Source organism: Megascapheus bottae, chromosome 25, assembly GCF_031878675.1.
Source record: "Megascapheus bottae isolate mThoBot1 chromosome 25, mThoBot2.hap1, whole genome shotgun sequence".
NCBI lineage: Eukaryota > Metazoa > Chordata > Mammalia > Rodentia > Geomyidae > Megascapheus > Megascapheus bottae.
The window spans coordinates 9,436,147-9,457,171 of NC_143533.1; the positions used below are offsets into that span (position 1 = coordinate 9,436,147).

The following is a 21,025-nucleotide window of genomic DNA, read 5'->3' on the forward strand; positions in this document are numbered from 1 at the left end:
TTGGAGATAAAGAGTTTCTTAGACTTTTATGCCTGGGCTGGCTTTGAACATACGATCCTCAGATCTTTGCCTCCTGAGAAACTAGGATTATAGGCATATGCCACTGGTAACTAGATTAAGTAGTCTTAAGGTAGGGACCATGCTCAGGCCTTGAGTTCTAGCTCCGGTACTGGCATAAAAGCAAGCAGTTTTATGGTATAAGGGCATTTAGAGTCAATGTTTCTATGTTCTTTAAGGTAGGACATGTAAGAATTCTTTGTGACAAAGACTCGTAGGAAACAGAGTAACAATATGACGTAAGAAATTGGTGTCCAAAATCCTGACTTTTCTATGCTCAGCCTTGTCTACCTAACGCTTAGCAAATCACATAACTTCCCCAGGTTTAGCTTCTTTTTGTATAAAATGAGGAAAATGGACAAGATATTGGTTCTCTAGGCACTCCTTCAATTACAGCACCTAGAAAGAAAACACAGCTACAGAATGAAAAAATAAATTAAGCTTAAAGTTAAGAGAATGTTTAACTCTGTCCCCATATATGTAGTAACTTTATTTTTCCAAGAAGGAAAATGCTTGAGGGCATCTGGCTTCAGGAGGCAAGGCTGACTGCAGTGCCAATAGCTGCAGAAGGTGTTAAGAAAGCCTTAGATGAGAAAGAATAAAAAAAGGTTTGACCTTGGTTGGGCAATGAAGGATTACAACACGAAAGGGCAAAAGAAGATGCCTTAAAACACAGATATGATAGCATATGTGACCAAAAAGAAAAAGACCAAAGAGCACGCTTCATAGTTTCTTTTTTACATCCTAAACTAATAGGGTAAATAGATGCAGCACCTTGAAAGAGTAGAAGCTGATTTTCAACAATGTTAAAAACAAAAACAGTGAAATAAAAAATAAAAATAGTTACTAAAAGAAGCAAGTTTGGGATTGCAAAATTCTAGACCCTTTAACCATTACAGCCTACCTTATGTGATTTGGAGGGGAAGGGGGGAAGGTTTCTTTAAACTCCTAGATAGAAGCCTTGACAGAGTCTGCACAGACAGATCACCATAGTCTGTGGTTTGTAAATTCCTTTTTCTCCCCCTTGTCTGCCAGATCAACAACAAAAAGCACTGTGCTTGGGAGACTCAAGACAGACTCCTTCCCTCCTCCTCTCTCCTTCTATCCCTAACAACCTATCAATCAAACCAAAGGCAAGGGAGCAAGCAGGCAGGAGCCTGAGTGCTCTGTCTTGTTTATTCCTCTCCCAATATCCCCTCCCCCATTTCTTCCCTTGGCAGAAAGTATGAGGCAGGAGTGTTCAACAATTCCGAGCAGGAACAGTTGCTAACAGCCATCTCTGGTCTTCCCTAGAATTTAGACAGCACAGTGAGCCCTGCCAGAGAAGTGTGGTGGAATTAAAGTAGATTCCATGAAGAGAAATCCACATCCTCAGCTTGACAGAAAATCTCAGCCACAGTCTGTGATGCTTGCTTATTGGGATGAAAGAGAAGGCTCCTGAGATATTAATTTGAATATTCAAATTTCCTTCATTAGCTAGTACTCAACTTGTAACAAGTCCTCTTCCCTATTTGCCAGGGAGGGCTCAGAACACTCTTCTTAAGACACTTTCCGAATTTTATGAGGTTCTCCTAGTTTAGAGTATACAACTCCAGATTGCATCAAAACATCTGCTTTGCTGTTCTGGTTCTGTGGCTTGTCCTTACAAAGGAACATTCCAAACCAGTTAGGCTAAAGGCAAGCCCACATTTCAGAGAAAAATTTTAAGATTTAAAAAAAAACTATAAAACTAACCATCAACGAGGACTAAGAACTACGTCCAGCACTCTGGGGGAGCCCTTGTTTCTCAAAGCTACAACTCCACTCCAAGTCTCCTTTTCCTTTTTCTCCTTTTTTTTTTTTAATGGGGTGAAGGGAACATTTTGCTGGGAACTGAAGGACTCATACATGCTAAGCAAGAATCCCACCACTGAGCCACATTCCCCACAGTCCTTTTCCTTTCTTTCATCTTACCTCTTGCTCTCCTTTCATTCCACAAATGTTTTTTCCCTACACAGTATTTTCATCTCCTAGCAACTTCCAAACATTTACTTACATATAAGACAATATGGTAATGCACCCTAGAATCAGTGTGTCCAAAGGGATTCAGGCACAGAAAAGGAATTTAAAAATTAATTTTTTTTTAGAAATCAGGCCCTTGCTGATCTTACTGCACAGTAAACCTTCTGCTTCTCAAAGCACTTCCCAGATACTTCGTTTTTTTTCTTTTATCTTCCCTTTCATTGCTTCATTTTCTGTCTTTCCAGTAGCTAAATCCTATAGCTTTGTCTTTCCAGTAGGTAAAACGTAAAGCAAAGCTATATGATTAAGAGGAAAAACTTCCTAGCACTAAGGTATATTCTTAGCTAAATGTTCTGCATCTTTCAGCCCACTTATAAACTGAAGGGCAGCTACCCAACTAGTCTCTGCACCTATGGGGGAGAAAATAGGTTCCACTTGCTTCCTTGTTTGAGATAATCATGGACATTTAGACTTAAATCCAATATGAAGCTAAGCTAAAGCTAATCCTTTCACCCACAGGCTACAACTGGGCTTAGCAGATTACAACTTAAGTAGTCTAAAGAGAAAAGAAAATGAAGACTACTGTCTGATGTGCTTTTTAGCACAGGAAGAACAATGGTTATGAACATGAATATATGGCAAAAGTTTCCAGAAGCCAGATGTAGAGAACAATCTAATGAATCTGGAACAGAATCAAGAACTCCTGGTACTCCTAGGCCTCTTTAAAAGAGTATTATCCATCTGCACCCCAGAGAAAATGGCAAATCACAGCCAGCACAGAATGAACCATGCCCGTAACCAGCTGGAACCTGACTCTACTGAGGTGGACTACAGCATCTGCCGCCGGAACACAGACAGCTCTCTGGCAGCTGCCACTGGTAAACAGGAATGAGCCATTGTGTTATTACTGGAAGAAATTCATAGCCCTGTTACCCAGAGATGCCCAGATGTTGCTAAAAGCTACAGATGTGCCAGAGGCAAAGACCAAAATACCTACAGCAATGAAAGCATGAGCTACCTCTAAAATCCAGGCACTGCGAGGGTACCACCACCCAGACATACACATTCAGCCTTTATTTATTAACACTTACATATGGAAATAAGTATTCCCTGCTGCAGCTGATGTAATTACAGAGAAATCAATTTATTCTGACTACATCTGCTAAGATCAGCTAAATGCACTGGGTAGGCAGAGCAGAAACATCAAGAGCTACTAAACAGTTCATCACAGGGCAAGCTGTTGAATTTAAGGCAACCTGAGCTGACCCTAGACTCACACCTACTCTGCTTAAAGCCCTGCAAGTTCCATTTCCTGCGACATCAGTGAAGATTATCTTCCCAGAGGAGGGACTTGGTCCTGACCTTTCCTGGAGCTACAGGCACCAATGCTTCCTCGTCAAGCAGAAGACAGGGTATCATTACACTATTTGGCAGCTATAAAGCCACCAGGAGACTTTGATTTCCAACAGTTGCAGGAGATAGCTGGCAAAGAGCTACACTTTCATGGGCCAAAGAATCTTTCTAGGCCAAACTTTCATAGTCACAAAAGCAACTACGACCTGAGTACTTCACAGTGTAGTTAGTACCTCCTACCCCTTATTTACCAGCTCTGTAACCATATCCCTTTGCTCTTTGGGAGCCACCAATAAACACTTGGTAAATTAACCCTTTATTCTTCTAGTGACTCAGCAGTACCATTTATCCCATTAAGAACAGCACTCAACATGTACTCCAAAAAAAAAAAAAAAAGCCTATTGAACTTATCAACTCTTATAATTCTGATGATGAAATGTCAGCCAGGCTGGAAACCATGTAAAGATACTTGATACCAGCCTCCAGCAATCAGTGTCTAAGGTGGGTCAATAACAAAGTAGAAGAACATTCATTCTACCAAGTAACTGCCCCCAACAAGGGATATCCTATGCCAAAATGTCCAGGCTTGCTGCAAATGAGTCTGTAGGGAATCCTCTAATTTGGAACAAAACTACATTATCATTACCAGCTGCTCTGACCTTATAACCGGTCATTACCCACAAAGTAATGAGCCTCCCACAGTGAGCACAGCATTTGGCAGTGGGTCCAGGGCAGTTCTGACTAGCAATGGGCAGCCAGATCTGGCCGCCTCTTACCTTTTCAGACTTGACTTTCTTTAGCGGGCGACACTCATTCTCCCCTTCCTCTTGCTCCGGTTTAGCTCCCAAAGGATTGAGCGCTGCTCCAGGCTCAATAGCTATACTCCCAAGCGGCTCCACAGCTCCTGCATCCACCCCTGCACTTGCGTCATACTGACCACCCCGTCCTCCCAAAGAAACTGGCTGGAGGACCCCAGAATCCTTTTCTGAACAAGTCCCCACTCCTTCGCTTCTCTCCTTCTTGCTCTTAGAAGAGCTGTTCTCCTTTTCCTTTTTGGAGCCGGCTACACTGCGGGATGTCTTAGCCGCCTTCTCTGCACCCTTGGGAGCAATAGTAGCCACCAGGCCTCCTGCATTGGCACCATCTCCTGAGCGTCCCTGCACCTCTTTCTTGCTAGCTGCCCCCTCACTTGGAGTGAACAAGGAAGTCCCTGGAGTGGGTTTGCTAGTGTCTTTGCCACTCTTATTCCTTTTGGATTTTGATTTGCCTTCCTTCCCTTGAGGACCTGGCACTGGGGTCACAAACTTGATGTTGTCTGGCAGTGTGGCCACAGCATTGGGAGCCGGTATCCCCACCTCCTTTGAGCCTGACATTTCCAGTTTCTGCTGGTCCTTTTCCAGATCGGCGTCCAGGTCAATGATGAGATTCCCTACTCCAATGTCCCATTCATCCCCACTGTCGTATGTCTCAACCGGGTTTGCATCCACTCCTTTCCCTCCGGAGGCTCCACTGCTCAAGGACATCTTAGAGTCAACGTCCCACCTCAAGATTCAAGGCTCTTCCTTGCCCCCAGCTTTCCTATTTTCAGCTTCAGCTATGTTCTCAGACCTGCCACCTTGGTCAGTACATGCCCAGCGGACAACATCATTGCTGGAAAAAGAAAATTTAAAAAGCTGTTAAAGGAAACAATACAGGCAAGGAGACAGCCTGAAATAAACTCCCCAACAAAGCAGACTCTTCCTGTGTGGCTATCACCTCACAGTGGACAAGACAAACAGGTTCAACTGTATTTTTAACATAGTCACATTGGATCCAGGGGAAAATTAATTCCCACTCCAGCTCCCCCGGGGAGGGTAGTTCCAACTGCCCAGAGATTTTGGTGGTGAGTCTTAAGTAGGAGTCCTTGAAAGTTAATTTCCCCACTCTGAAAGACTTGATTTCTATTATCACTACCAACTGGCAATCCTGGTTCAGTCAGTAGAGACCTTGGTATATGGCAGATTCAAACTATAGCGCAACTTTACTCACAACTCTTTTCTCCCTGCTTCTGGAATTATCAGATACTCAGAATGTGACCTAGCAAAAGCTTCAATAGCCCTCCACTAACAGAACATTCCCCTACTAAAAACAGTACAAACTCTGTAAAAATTCTTACACTGAGGACAAAAGAGTTAGGATTAAGTTAAACAGAAAAGCAAGAACTGGTGAAAATCCATTTCAGGACAGGGACAAAGGCTGATACTAGAGAGAGAATTCTCAGAAAGGACTCAATCTATCTCTTAAGAGAAGTTATACCTACTTATCAAACTCCAGGCTACAAATAATGACCAAAAAGGCAGGGTTCAGGGGCAGGCAGGAGTATGGTCCAGTGGTAGAGGGCTTGCCTAGCATGCCCAAAGGCCTGGGTTCAATTCCTGAGTACTACATACACAGGAAAAAGCTGGAAATGGTGCTGTGGCTCAAGTGGCAGACCTCTAGCCTTGAGCAAAAAGTGTCCAAGGATGGGTCAGATGTTTGGCCTAGAGGTAGAGTGCTTGCCTAGTATGCACAAATACCCAGGTTCAATTCCTTGATACCACATACATAGAAAAAAGCTGGAAATGGTGCTTTGCCTCAAGTAGTAGAGCTCTAGGCTTGAGAAAACTCAAGGACAGTACCCAGACCCTGAGTTCAAGACCCATGACTAACAACAACAACAGAAAAGCAGGGGTGTAGGGTTTAGCATAGACTTTTTTTTTACTTTTTACTAAAACTTAAAATAGAGAAAACAACAGTTTACCCTATCAAAGAAAACTCAAAAACCTACCCCCAAGATGTAGGATAATTTTCCACTTTTTTATATAAATGACACTGTACAAATACCAGGGCTCTATATCACATGGAACAGAGTCTAGCTTAAAAAGGAGTCAAGGAGGGGCCGGGAGTTTGGCCTAGTGGTAGAGTGTCTGCCTAGCATACACGAAGACCCAGGTTTGATTCCTCGGTACCACATACATAGAAAAAGCCAGAAGTGGTGCAGTAGCTCAGGGTAGAACACTAGCCTTGAGGAAAGTCCAAGGACAGTGCTCTGGCCCTGAACTCAGGCCCAGGACTGGCAAAAAGAAAAAAAAAAAAAAAAAGTCAAGGGAGGGGCCAGGGGTTTGGCCTAGTGCTTGACTAGCACCCAGGTTCAATTCCTTGGCACCACATACATAGAAAAAGCTGGAATGGAGCTGTGGCTCAAGTGGTAGAGCACTAGGCCTTGAGAAAGGCCAGGCACAGTGCTTAGGCCCTGAGTTCAAGCCCCAGGACTGGGGGAAAAAAAAAGAGTCAAGGAAGTATTTATAGGGCCTGGCTCCTGACTCATAAGGCCTAGGAAACATTGCCTAGAAAACTTTACAGCCGGGTACCAGTGGCTCACATCTATAATCGTAGGCTTCTCAAGAGGCTGAGATTTGAGAACTGCAGTATGAAGCCATGCTGGGCAGGAAAGTCACTGAGACTTTTATCTCCAATTAATCACCAAAAAAGCCAGACGTGGCACAGTGGTTATAGTGGTAAAATGCTAGCCTTGAGCAAAAGGAGCTCAGGAATAGTAGTGCTCAGGCCCAGAGCTTAAGCCCTAAGATGAGCCAAAAATAAATAAAAAATAAGCCAGGAAGAAACAAAGAAAGAAGGAAGACCAGACAGTCAACATACAGCATCTAAGATAAAGCCAAAGAGTTCTGGTTTTACTTTCTTTTTTGCCTTTGTATATTATCTTTCTACACTCATTTAGAAAATAAACTTCTGTAAGATAATAGAGTTGAAAGAACAAATCAGTGGTGCCAGAATGTATCAGGAAAAGTGGCTAACAGGTAATTGCTAAAGATACGACAAACAAGACAAATTATTCTTTTTACCTACTCCCTTAGAACAGTGTCAACAGGGCCAGGAGTTTGGCCTAGTGGTAAGAGTACTTGCCTAGCATGCACAAAGACCCAGGTTCGATCCCTCAGTACCACATACATAGAAAAAAGCCAGAAATGGTGATGTGGCTCCAGTGGTAGAGCTCTAGCCTTGAGAAAGTCCAAGACAGTGTCCAGGTCCTGAGTTCAAGGCCCAGCACCGGCTAAAAAAAAGTGTCAACAAACCAGAGTACAAAGGCAAAAAGAGTAAAAGTGAATAGATGAATGCCTTGCTAACAATTGGGATTTAAAAGAGGAAGGTATGTACATTAATTTGCTTCTTAGTGTAGGTCTGAGAAAATATATTCGTAAGTTAATATAAAACTTACTATCAATAGAACAATCAACTACCATTTATTAGCAAATGTCAAATCTACCTAGAACGTCCTTACAGGATGAGCAAAAGTAGGGGGAGAAATAAGATGTATGAACTATGAAAAAAATAATAAAAACACACAAGACACTGCCAGGCTTGGGTGGCTCATGCCTTTAATCAGGAGGCTGAGATCTGAGAATGGAGATTTGAAGACAGTACAGGCTGACAAATGGGCAAGGGTTTGGTTTTTTTTTTTTAATCTCCAAAAAGCTAGCAAAAAGCCAGAAGCAGAGGTGTGACTCAAAGGGTAGAGCATCAGTCAAGAGTGAAAAGGCCAAAGGGCTGGGAATGTGGCTTAGCAGTAGAGTGCTTGCTCAGCAAGCATAAAGCCCTAGGTTCAATTCCTCAGTATTACATAAACAGAAAAACCCAGAGATGGCACTGCAGCTCAAATAGTACAGTGTTAGGCTTGAGCAAAAGAAGCTCAGGAACAGTGCTCAGGCCCAGAGTTCAAAGCCCAGGACAGTGAAAGGGGTGGGAGGGGAGGGGAGGGGAGAGAGTGAAAAAACCAAGTGAGTGTTCCAAGCCCTGACTTCAAGTCATAGTACTGGTGAGAAAACAAAACAAAACATTATCCACAAAAATAAGGAAATCCAATCCCTGAAGAGTCAGAAGGATGGTCAAGATTCTTAAATTTACAATGAATTGTTTGGAATTCTCATTTAGAAGCCAAGAATAACTAGATTCCAAGAACAACCATTTGAAGAGGGAAAGGGAGCTGATACCTGTAATCCTAGCTAGTCAGAGAGGCTGAAATCTGAGGATCACAATTTGAAGCCTGCTTGCAGTCAGCCCAGGCACAAAAGTACTTGAGACTCTTTCCCCCAATTAACTACCAAAATGCCAGAACTCAAGCTTTGCCTCAAGTGGTAGAGTGCCAGCCTTGAATGAAAAAGCCAAGGCACAGTACCTAGGCTATGAGTTCAAACCCCAATTACCCACAATCCCCACAAAGAGGGGATTTGAATTTTTTTAAATTTATGGAGTACTATGTGCCAAGAACTGAACTAAATGCTAGAATACAGCATGTAAAACATGAATCAGGCAGTGGAACATGGTATGGAAAGTAATTCTCTTTTTTTTTTTTTTTTTTTGGCCAGTCCTGGGCTTGAGCTGAGGGCCTGAGCACTGTCCTTGGACTTTCTCAAGGCTAGAGCTCTACCATTTGAGCCACAGCACCACTTCCGGCTTTTTTCTATGTATGTGGTACCAAGGAATTGAACCCGGGTCTTCATGCATGCTAGGCAAGCACTTTAACCACTAGGCCAAACTCCCGGCCCGGAAAGTAATTCTTTAAGGAACTTAAAGCATTTCTAGGAAGGGAATGTTAAGTTGAATCTTTACTACATAGGATTATTATAGTTCTTTCTCAAATCATAATTTATCACCTCTGTAATCTCTGCAATTATGTCTCGGTTTAGTATACAATCCACACTATTCTAAGTATCCTCAAATCTGTACTATCATCAGCATGTAATTAAGCTATTAAAATAATTTCATGTTGCTGGGTGCCTGTAACCCTAGTAGCTACTCAGGGAGATGAAATCTGAGGATCACAGTTCAAAGCCAGTCTGGGCAAGATAGTCTTTGAGAGTCTTATTTCCAATTAACCACCAAAAAGCCAGAAGTAAAGCTGTGGTTCAAGTGGCAGAGCACTAGCCTGAGTGAAAAACTTCAAGGATAGTGCTAACATCTTGAGTTCAAGCTCAGGACCAGCATGTATGCATATAAGCATGTGTGTGTGCACACATGCATATGCACGCATGCATACACACACACACACAACACACACACACACTCATATTGATTGCTTTTTCTAAAATGGGAGTTGGAGACAAAAAAAGAACACTTGATGGTCTGTGCTCATATCCAGTATCCATATCTTAAGTAAAAATCCACTAAACAAAAGTGTCCTGGAAGTCAGGCACTGGTGGCTCTTGCCCATTAATCCTAGCTACTCAGGAGGCTCAGATCTGAGGATTGCAGTTCAAAGCCAGCCAGAGCAGGAAAGTCCCTAAGACTCTTATCTCCAATAAAGTACTCAGAAAAATCTGGAAGTAGTGCTAAGGCTCAAGTGGTACAGCTTAGCCTTGAGGAAAGCCCAAGGATAGTGCTCAAGCCCTGAGTACAAACCCCAGGACTAAGGAAAAAAAAAAGTTGAAGAGGACTTCAAATCTGAAGTGCCAAGATAAATGTGCCAAATAAAATGTATCTAGTTAGTGATGTCCTTTTAGAGAGCTGTTGTCCTATTTTTTTAACCCATGACTTATCAGAAATTACTATTTCCAAACTAATCAGTCTATAACTTTGGTGGAATAAACTGTAAAACTGCCAAGGATTCTTTAATCAGCCTGGTTATGGCAGCCAAACCACTTCTTTCTTCCCCACAGCAGGCAAGGCTCTGACAGGTCATTGTAGAGATGCTCAACCTCAGGAGGTAAGATAACTCACACTAGGTGGAAATGAAAAGCATAAACTGGGGAAGTACAGGATCAGGATAACCAATATCTTACGGAGACCATTAGAAGGCACTTATACTTTGAATGTACCCTCTTTAAAGAGTCATTTTCTCCCTTTTCTTCTTTTCCTCTTCCCTATTTAGAGCTACCATCCTCTAAACTCTAGAATCACTTGTCCACTATAATGTGTCAGTCCTATGTGTGCTTTGTTACTGCACTTCATCACGAAGGCACTCCTCTCTGGATATGGCCAAAGGACCACAACAGGTCATGACAACTGTGCTCCATACTCTGTACCCACTCGTTAGCGTTCAAAAGTACCAGATCATAACCACCCAAGTTCAGATCCCAGTTAACTATGTGGAACCCAAATTCAGCTCCAGGACGATTAGGTCCACAGTGACACATTTATAAATTACACATTTCAGATTACTGGCCCTTTTGAGGCATTTATCACAAATGCCTCTCCTAGAAAATCAAGAGAAAAGAAGAGCAAAATCAGCCATGGGCCCTACTTATATTCAGGCATAACAATGAAACTAGCAGCTTTCTTTCCAACCAGATAAGAGCTGTATATCCATCCTAGAAGGTTTCAAAGAGAGAATTTCTTTAATTGGTAACTATCCAGGTAGTACTACTGTACTGTAAATTATCCATCTTTTCATCTTATAGGTTTTGAATAAATCTTAAAAGGCTTTGGCCTAGGCAAGAGACAATTACGTGTAATTATAAATAATCTGCTTGCAAAACCTCAGGTCATACACATATTAGGCCTGTTTAGATAGGTAGTCACTTTCAAAGCCACATGCTGAAAGGGAGAATAGAAATCTATATATAATTCTAGGAAAGTTTACATGGTAAAGAGAACACGAAATCTGAATTAAGAGATATAATTTCTTTCTCTCTCTTTTTTCTTTCTTTTGTCAGTCATGGGGCTTGAACTCAGCCTGAACTCTTGAGCTCTATAGTTCAAGGCTAGCACTCTACCACTTAAGCCACATCCCCACTTCCAGTATTCTGGTGTTTAGTTGGAGATGAGTTTCACGGACTTTTGTGCCTGTGCTGGCTTTGAATCATGATCCTCAGATCTCAGCTTCCAGTAGTTAGGATTATAGGCATAAGCCATGAGCACCCAGCTTGAGATGTAATTCCTGGATTCAAGTTTTCATACATTAATCAAGATTCTTTATTAAATATTAATTTTCACATTGTAACAGAGAAAGAATGTTTATTTAAGCATATTCTAAAGATACAAAAATTTAAAAATGAGCTAAATGTCATTATATGTTGTGATATCTGAACTTAAATAGGGCTGTTTAACAACTATGCTTTTTACAAGTACAAAGGGCAGTAAAGCCAATCTCAGGGGCTCACACGTGTAATTATAGTTACTAAGGAGGCTGAGCTGAGCATAACATTTTGAAGTCAGCTGGTCAGAAAAGTTCTTGAGACTCATATCTCCAGTTAACCAGCAAAAAGTCAGAAGTGGAGTTGTGGCTCAAATAATAGAGCACTACATAGTTTGAGCACAAAAGCTCAGGGCTGGGGCTGGGAGTTTGGCCTAGTGGTAGAGTGCTTGCCTAGCATGCCCGAAGACCTGGGTCCGATTCCCTGGTACCACGTATATAGAAAAAAGCCGGAAGTGGTACTGAGGCTCAAGTGGTAGAGCTCTACTCTTGAAAAAGTCCAAGGACAGTGCTCACGCCCTGAGCTCAAGCCCAGGACTGGCAATCAATCAATCAATCAATCAATCAATACCTCAGGGACATACCTGAGCACACACACACAACAATTTTTTGTCTTGTTTTGTTTTATGCTGATCCCGAGGCTTTAACTCAGGGTCTGGGCACTGTCCCTGAGCTTCTGCTTCTTTTTCTTTTTCTTTTGGCCAGTCCTCAGTCCTTAACTCGGGGCCTGGGTACTGTCTTTGGGCTTTCTCAAGGCTAGCATTCTACCACTTGAGCCACAGCACCACTTCAGACTTTTTCTGTGTATTTGGTACCCAGGAATTGAACCCAGAGCCATATTCCCAGCCAAATGCTCAAGGTTTTAACATATAGACTCTCCTCCTTATCAGTTCTTCCAATCTTCCTAGGATCTGAAAAGACAGGCCTTCAAATCTAAACTATGTTAAATTGAAATGGGGTTTGATGTCCTAGAAGTACTGCAAATAAACCAATGGGACACAACAAAACCCCACACTGTATTATCTCCTCTGAATTCCAGATGCTGCCCTGAAATCTCTTCATACTTCAGTAGCCTCAGGTGAAGGTAGTACAACATGTAAACCATCCTTAGTGACGCTGAGCTTAGCCAGCTGGAAGAACAGGCATCTCCCTCTCAACCTGCCACACTTCCTGGCAGCTCACTAATCAATCGAGTTTCCACCTAGGGCTCTAACAAGAAACAATCAACTTCCCTTTGGGCCTCTCCCTTAATTTATTACATTAATTACAGTAACAAAAGAACTGTGTCATCTCTTCCAAGTACCATAACTCTCTGCCTATACTGTCAATGAGATTAGATAAAAAACAGAATAACTGACAATTTGAAAACAAGTCTAATTCAGCATGGTTCATCTGACCATACACGTCATATACTGATGGAGGAAGAACAGTGTGGCATCTCTGCCTCCACATCCTTACATGCAACAGCTCATGCATAATAGTTGTGTGGTCTTTAAAGGGCTGCTACTTTCAGGCAAGGGTTATGAGACTTGACCTGTTTCATTTCACAAAAGCAACTGACATTTCCACTAGTACAAAGCTACTCAACTCAGGCTTAGAACCTTGGAGTTTATCAATACTGTTCTGTTCTAGCAGAACAGCATACTGAGTCGGTAAATATTTCAGTCCTAACTCTACAGGGACTTACTTGGTGAAACTGATCCCCACACAAAACCTACTAAGGTAGGTGTCTAAGTGGACTGAGAATCAGAAGGTAACGATTTTCTAAAGTAAATAGCTTTAAACAACAACAACAACAACAACAAAAAAAAACCCTGCTCTACCTCTTCCTCTTCTAATTGGAGGGTTACAACAGCCCTTTATAATTTAATTATTATCCCCAAAGGTAAACTTCATAAAGTTTTTTTTTTTCCTAAATGTTAACAAAAAGACAGATGGGGGGGTGTGAATAGGGAAGGCTGGGGATGTAGTTCAGGTGATAGAACATCTGCTTATTAGCAAGCACAAGGTCCTGAATTCAAACATCAGGAATTCCTCCTGTAAATAGTGGTGATAGCTAGGAATAAATAGGTGTAAGAAACCTGCCTGCTCTTTCAAAGCATTAGCTCTTCTGTTTCTCAACCTGTCATCTCTAAACTATGGTCAAGTCCATAGACTGAGGTAAAGGAAAAACTTAGCATTTTTCAGAAAATGCAAGGAATTATTTTTCATATTCATCTCCCCTTTCAGATATTTCACACAAAGACTACTATACTATAAGCTAAGAAAATTCTTTATAAATGACACTGTCTATACTAGCCATAAAAATCCTTAATATACTTAACTAATTCTCTGCCTGGCCTGGCAGTACATGCAGGAGGAAGGATTGAAAGTTCTAGGCCAGCCTGTGTTACACGATAAGACTCTGTCTCAAAAGAAATAACCCAAGCCCGGTGTGGTGGCTCACACCTGTAATCCTAGCTACTCAGGAGACTGAGATCTGAGGATCAAGGTTCAAAGCCAGCCTGGGCACAAAAGGACCTGAGACTCTTAAATCCAATTAATCTCTAGAAAATGGAAGTGGGGCTTGGCCCAAGAGTAGGGCAGTAGTCTTGAGCTGAAGAGCTCAGGGACAGTGCCCAGGCCAAGTTAAAGCCCCATTACACACACACACACACACACACACACACACACACACACACACACACACACCCACACACACACACACCAGCTCCTGCTACACAGCTAGTTCCAAGCCAACCCAGAGATCCTATGTCAAAACAATAAATTATTACAAAGTCTAAGGAAAGGTTAGACACATTTCTGAAAAAAAAAAAATGCTCCAGTATACTGCCTTTGCTTTCATTCTCATCTACACACAATGACTTCCAGAACAGGGTTAGTCTACAAACCAGGTGTCCCAAATATAACCAACTCTTGGGAAGCAACAAGTGCAGATATGCTTCTTAACCTATGAAGGGGTTACAGCTCAATAAATGCATCTTGCTGGGCCCTGGTAGCTCACACCTTTAATCCTAGCTATTCAGGAGGCTGAGATCTAAGAATCACAATTCAAAACCAATCCAGGCAGTAAAGTCAATGAAACTCATATCTCCAATTAACCAGAAAACCAGAAGTTGCACTGTGGTTCAAAATGGTAGGGCACTATCCTTGAGCAAAAAAGCTCAGGAACAGTACCCAGGCCCTGAGTTCAAACCTTGGCCTGACAAAAGAAAAAAAAAAGTGGTCATGTCCAGAAGGTTATATTAACAAGTACAGGGAAATTTTGCATTAGAAATGCTTTGTATCTGGAATTGGATTGTGGTTATATTATGGCTGATGCTGATACACACACACACACACACCACCCAGGATGTACATAAGATTTTTCAAGACAGAGAGAGAAATGGTGGATGAAATGCCACAATATTCAGTGTACATAGGTGAAATGGAAACAGCTAAGAGATGGATAGATTTGGACTTCAGGCACAGTGCCTAGGTCCTGACCTAAGCTCCAAGACTGGCAGAAAAAAAAAGGATGGAGCCCTGGGCTCTACCATTAAGCTACAACTGTGACATCATGAGAATCATAAATTACAGAGAGAATGATAGGGGAAAGAAAAGCTAATGAGAAGAAAAAGAACAGAAGAAACTAACTAACAAATCTATTGCTCAATATTCAACTTCATTGTGAGAATTACAGATCTACTGGATAATCTTCAAGAAATGATTAATGCTAAGATATAAGTAAAAAATAATGATATTAAATTCTGGGGGAACTGGGTGCTGGTGGCTCATTCCTGTAATCCTAGCTACTCAAGAAGCTGAGATCTGAGGTTCAAAGCCAGCATGAGTACTGAAGTCCATGAGACTCTTATCTCCAATTAACCACCAGAAAACTGGTGCCATTGCTCAAAGTGCTAGCAAAAACGCTCAGCCTCACAACTAAAAAACAAAAAAGAACACACACACACACAAAAAAATGAGAGTTGTGGGGCCGGGAGTTTGGCCTAGTGGTTAAAGTGCTTGCCTAGCATGCATGAAGACCCAGGTTCGATTCCTCGGTACCACATACGTAGAAAAAAAGCCGGAAGTGGTGCTGAGGCTCAAGTGGTAGAGCTCTAGCCTTGAGAAAGTCCAAGGACAGTGCTCAGGCCCTGAGCTCAAGCTCAGGACTGGCAAAAAAAAAAAAAAAAAAATGAGAGTTGTCCCGAAAACATAATAGTGTATCAAATGGCTATGAAAAATATTAAGTCAATATAATAAATAATAAATATGGATCTAATCAAAAGGTGTGATATACTTATTAAGAAAATTCAATAAGGAGATGGTAATAGGAGAATACAATATTTATTATTTATAGAAATATGGAGATTGCACTGCAGGATCATATGCCCATAGTCCCAAGCTACTCGGGAAGCTTCCAGATATGACTGACTGCAATTTTCACCCTGATTAACTTCCAGGAATGCCAGTTAGAAGAGTAGCCAGGAGAAAAGAACACAATGACGAGCTATTTCCCCTCAGTGTCAGCTGTACTGGGAACAATTGCAGACACTGCCCTTTTCTCTCTGCTAGGCAGAAAAGCATATATAAACTCCAGGGGGAGTGCCTAACTGGCCAGAATCACACTGGGACCAACCAATCTTACTGAAAGCTGTACCCACTCAATCTCCTATACTTACCCTCCTCTACACTTTTAATGCCTTCTTACTCTGCTGTTTTTCCCTTTGTATCATTTATCAACCTCTTAACATTATAAAGTTATTCTTTATTTCTATCTCCTTCTAAAATGCAAATTCCATGAGGTTGACAGGTTTTTTCTTGCTATTGGTTTTAATTTTGTCCAATAAACTGCTACAAAAAAAGAGAGAAGTACCAGGTGGATATTGGAGGGATGTGTGAAAATGTTGAAAAGGGGTGACATAGATCAAAATGCATTGCATTCTTAAACTACTGTTACATGGAAACTCTATACACACACTTAATAAAAAAAATATATGTATATATACATATATATTTACATATGTATACATATATTTATATGTGTATACACACACACACACACAGGTCAGGAGTTTGGCCTAGTGGTAGAGTGCTTGCTAGCATGCACAAAGACCCAGGTTTGATTTCTCAGTACCACATACATAGGAAAAACCAGAAATGGTGCTGTGACTCAAGTAGTAGAACTCTAGCTTTGAGAAGCCCAAGGAGAGTGCTTAGGCCCTGAGTTCAAGTCCTAGGACTGGCAAAAAAAAAAAAAGCCAGAAGTCAAGTTGTGGCTCAAGTGGTAGAATGCCAGTTTTGAGCAAAAAGCAGCTCAGGGACAGTGCCCAGGCCCTGAGTTTAAGCCCTAACACTGGTACAGGAAAAAAAAAAAGGCACAAGCACACAATATGCCATATAATGGGAACCTGGATTTCAGGATATGGTCTGGTTTTCGAAGACTATGTGGCCTACTCTAGCCACATGACACTTTCTTTAACACTTATCTCAAAAAAAGTATATATATATATATATATATATATATATATATATCTTTATAAAAATCTCACATTCAAGAACAGTATTCCCAAATAAAGTTTAGATTGCCTAAAAATTAATAATATGTGGCAGGTTGCTGGGAATAAAGAAAAGCAATCTGAAGACTTCTTAGGAGCCAAAACAAATGACAGTTCCATCCTCCAAATTTTCCTATTTCAAATCAATGGATGCTATAAATGCAAATATAAAACTGAATGAGCACAGCAGCTCAATATTGTAATGGTATCTCCTTTTTTGCTGGGGGGAGGGGAGGGGGAGGGTGTGGGAGGGGGGGTGGATCATGGGGCTTGAACTCCGGGCCTGGGCACTGTCCCTGAGCAATTCAGCCCAAAGCTAGTGCTCTAACACTTTGAGCCACAGTATCACTTCTGGTTTTCTGGTGGTTAATTCTCTAAAAGTCTCAAGGACTTTGAGCCGCCTGAGTAGCTAGGATTACAGGAGTGAACCATTGGTGCCCACTAAAAGCTACTTTGGAAGGTGAAAATTGAGAGATTGAGGCTTAAAGCTCGCTCTGAGACAATTTCAAAGATTGGCTGAATATGGTGGCACATACCAGCTATCTGAGCAATGCAGAGAAGCACAAGATCACAGCCAGGTATAAAACAAAACCCTAACTTGTAACTACTCAACACACAAAGGGGTTAAGAAGTGAGGCTTGAGTGGTAGAACATCTGCCTAGCAACTGTGGGGCATAAATTTATTCCCTAGTAACAGCAACAAACAAAAATAATGAATGACGGGCCGGGAGTTTGGCCTAGTGGTTAAAGTGCTTGCCTAGCATGCATGAAGACCCGGGTTCGATTCCTTGGTACCACATATATAGAAAAGCCGGAAGTGGTGCTGAGGCTCAAGTGGTAGAGCTCTAGCCTTGAGAAAGTCCAAGGACAGGGCTCAGGCCCTGAGCTCAAGCCCAGGACTGGCAAAAAAAAAAAAAAAAAATAATAATAATAATAATGAATGATATTTCCCATATTCCAAAGTACATCAAAAGTTGGACAAGCTGGGCACAGTGGCTCACGCCTATAATCCTAGCTACTCAGGAGGCTGAGATCAGAGGATTGTGGTTCAAAGCTAGCCAGGGCACTAAATGTGAGACTCTTATCTCCAATTAACCACTAAAATATGGGAAGTGGGGCTGTGGCTCAAGGGGTAGGGTGGCAGCCTTGAGCTGAAGAGCTCAGGGGCAGCACCAAGCCCAGAATTCAAGCCCCATGACTGACAAAAAAAAAAAAAAATCCCAGGCACTGATGGCTCAGGTCTGTAATCCTAGCTACTCAGGAGGCTGAGATTTGAGGATCATGGTTCAAAGACAGCCCATACAGGAAAGTCTGTAAAACCCTTAATCTCCAATTTACCACCAAAAAATCAGAAGTGGCACTGTGGCTCAAAGTGGTAGAGTGGGACAGGGAGTGTGACCTAGCAGCAGTAGAGTGCTTGTCTAGCTTACATGAAGCCCTGAGTTCAATTCCTTGCTACCACATACAAAGAAAAAAATGGAAATGGTGCTATGACTCAAGTGGTAGAGTGCTAGCCTTGAGAAAGCTCAAGGACAGTTCCCAGGCCCTGAGTTCAAGCCCCAGGACTGGCAAGAAACAAAACTGTTGGATGGGGCCAGGCACAATGTTTTATGCCTATAATCTCAGTTACCTGGGAGGCAAAGGGCAGGAGGATCATGACTAGCTCAGGCAAAAACACAAGACCTTACCTAAAAAAAAAAAGGGTTAAAAGCTTGGTTCAAGTGGTAGACCCGCCTAACAAGCAAGTACCTGAGCTCAAACCCCCGTTCCACCAAAATATGAAACATAAAACATCTGGGCACTGATAGCTCATATCTGCAATCCTAGATACTTAAGAGGCTGAGATCTGAGGATGGAGATTTGAAGCCAGCCTTGGCAGGAAAAGTCCTTGAGAGAAGATTATCTCCGAGGTGAAGGTATTGCTCAAATGGTAGAGCAGCAGCCTAGAGCTTGAATTCTTAGACTAGAACTCCAGCCTCAATATTGGTTCACGTGTGAATGCGTGTGTGCATGCATACACACTCCTTCATATAAACAACAAAAGCAGAAATAAATGCTTGGAGATATATAGCTAGTGGGTAAAGCACTTCTTCAGCATGCCTGAGAGACACTGGATTTGAGCCCTAGGATGAAAAACAAAATAATCCATAAATTCATTTTCCGAACAAAATATTGTTTGCATCAACAAGTTAATTCAAGGCAGGGTTTTCATTGATTGGCTGAAAATGGAAAAATACCCAACCAGCCTCTGCAATTTAAGTTCAATAACATTTGGATATAAGGAATTATTAGATTTCTTTGTAGCAGTCTTGGGGCTTGAACTCAGGGCCTGTATACTGTCCTTGGGCTTTTTTTGCTCAAGGCTAGCACTCTTCCACATGAGCCACATAGCTTAAGGAGCAATCAGAGTTGCACCACCTTTCCTGCTTAAGTTGGCTTTCAACCATGAGCCTCATTATCTCAGCCTCCTGAACAGCTCGGATTATAGGCATGAACCACATGCATCTGGCTTCTTCATATTGATATATGTTAAGTTCTTCCAGAAATGATTTTTTTCACAAACCTTTGTTTGAGGTTTCTATATTGCTGTTTTGCTTCATTTGCAACTTTCTCACTTCTATGTCTTAATCACACACACACACACACACAAATATATGTATATATGTTGCCTGAAGATTGAAGATATAAAGCCTGCCAAAAAAGGAAGCTTAATAAAAAGCCCAACTTTCCAAAATATCAATGACAAGTCAGAATCAAACCTCAGAGAAATAAAGATGCATTCTTGTGCCTTCCTGAATACTGACATAACCTTTCCATATTACTAGAAATTCTTTTTTTCATATATTTTTATTGTAATTAATAGCCATATTACTAGAAATTCTACACATAAATAGAACCTTAGAGATCTTCTTGTCCAATGTGTTCATTATATAGGTGAGAAAAGTAAAAGCAGAGAAGTGTTTTTCATAAGGTTACACAGCTAGAGGCATAGCAATGACCAGAACCTGAATGTTATACCTTTCAATTCTGTTTTCTCTCTATGCTTTGAAAATTTATAGTGTTAGTTCAGACAATATCTTAATTATAACTAAGCTACACACACACAAATTTCCTAGGCTAGGTTTAGTTCAGTAGCATAATACTTGCTTAGTGTGCACCACCATGTCCTGGGTTTTGTAAACAAAATTCATCTAAGAGAAGAGAATGAAGTGTTAGGACAAATACCACCCAGGAAGGTTCTGGTGGCTCAGGTTGAAAAGCTTGGCTAGCTACTCAGGAGACTGAGATCTGAGAATTTGAGGATTAAGGTTCTAATCCAGTCCAGGTGAAATTGTTTGAGAGACTCTTCGCTCCAATTAATAAAGTACTGGCTCAAGTGGTAGAAAACCAGGTGTAAGCAGGGAAAGGCAAGTGAGATCTTGAGGCCCTGAGTTCAAGCCTTGTTATTGGCTCACATCAGTAACCCTAGTTAGTCAGGAAGCTGAGATGCAGTTCAATCAGCCCAGGCAGGAAGGTCTACAGATTCTTATCTTGAATTTACCAGCAAAAATCAAGAGGTGGACATGTGGTTCAAGTGTAGAACACTAGACCTGAGCGCAAAAGCTCAGGGATAGCACACATAGGCCCTGAGTTCATGCTCCAGGACCCCCTTCTCCCCCCGCCACACACACACACACACACACACACACACACACACACACACACACACACCCCTCCCAAACTCAACAAAAAGAAGCAACATTTGTTTATAATGTAATACACTTGGTGATGTGATTATATAACATTGGGTCATTGTGAAAGTACAACCTGGGAACAAATGCATGCTATTCAGTCTACATTATGTGGAAAATGATCTATGTAACTTGTGGGCAGGGATGGGAGGGGGAACTGGGGAAAGCGAAAGAAGGTGAGGCATTGCCTGTACTCAATACCTGACTTAAACGATAACTCTTCTCTGAACAACACATTTATTTTTGTGTGTGTGTGGGTGTGTCAGGGCTGGGGCTTGGACTCAGGGCCTGGGCACTGTCTCTGAGCTTCTTTTGTTCAAGTCTAGCACTCTACCACTTGAGCTACAGTGCTGCTTCTGGCTTTTTCTGCTTATGTGGTACTGAAAAATTGACTC

At 41.7% G+C, this 21,025-nt stretch overlaps 1 protein-coding gene across 2 annotated transcripts in view; it reads right to left on the minus strand.

Annotated features, from left to right (window-relative positions):
• The window catches only part of Znf609 (zinc finger protein 609), a 117,258-nt gene that overhangs the window by 87,756 nt on the left and 8,477 nt on the right, over positions 1-21,025 (minus strand). For both annotated transcript variants that reach the window (XM_090358197.1, XM_090358196.1), the window contains exon 2: positions 4,188-5,061. In XM_090358197.1, the coding sequence (XP_090214323.1) occupies positions 4,188-4,934 (747 nt within the window). In that variant the 5' untranslated portion in view covers positions 4,935-5,061. The remainder of the gene's footprint in view (positions 1-4,187; positions 5,062-21,025) is intronic.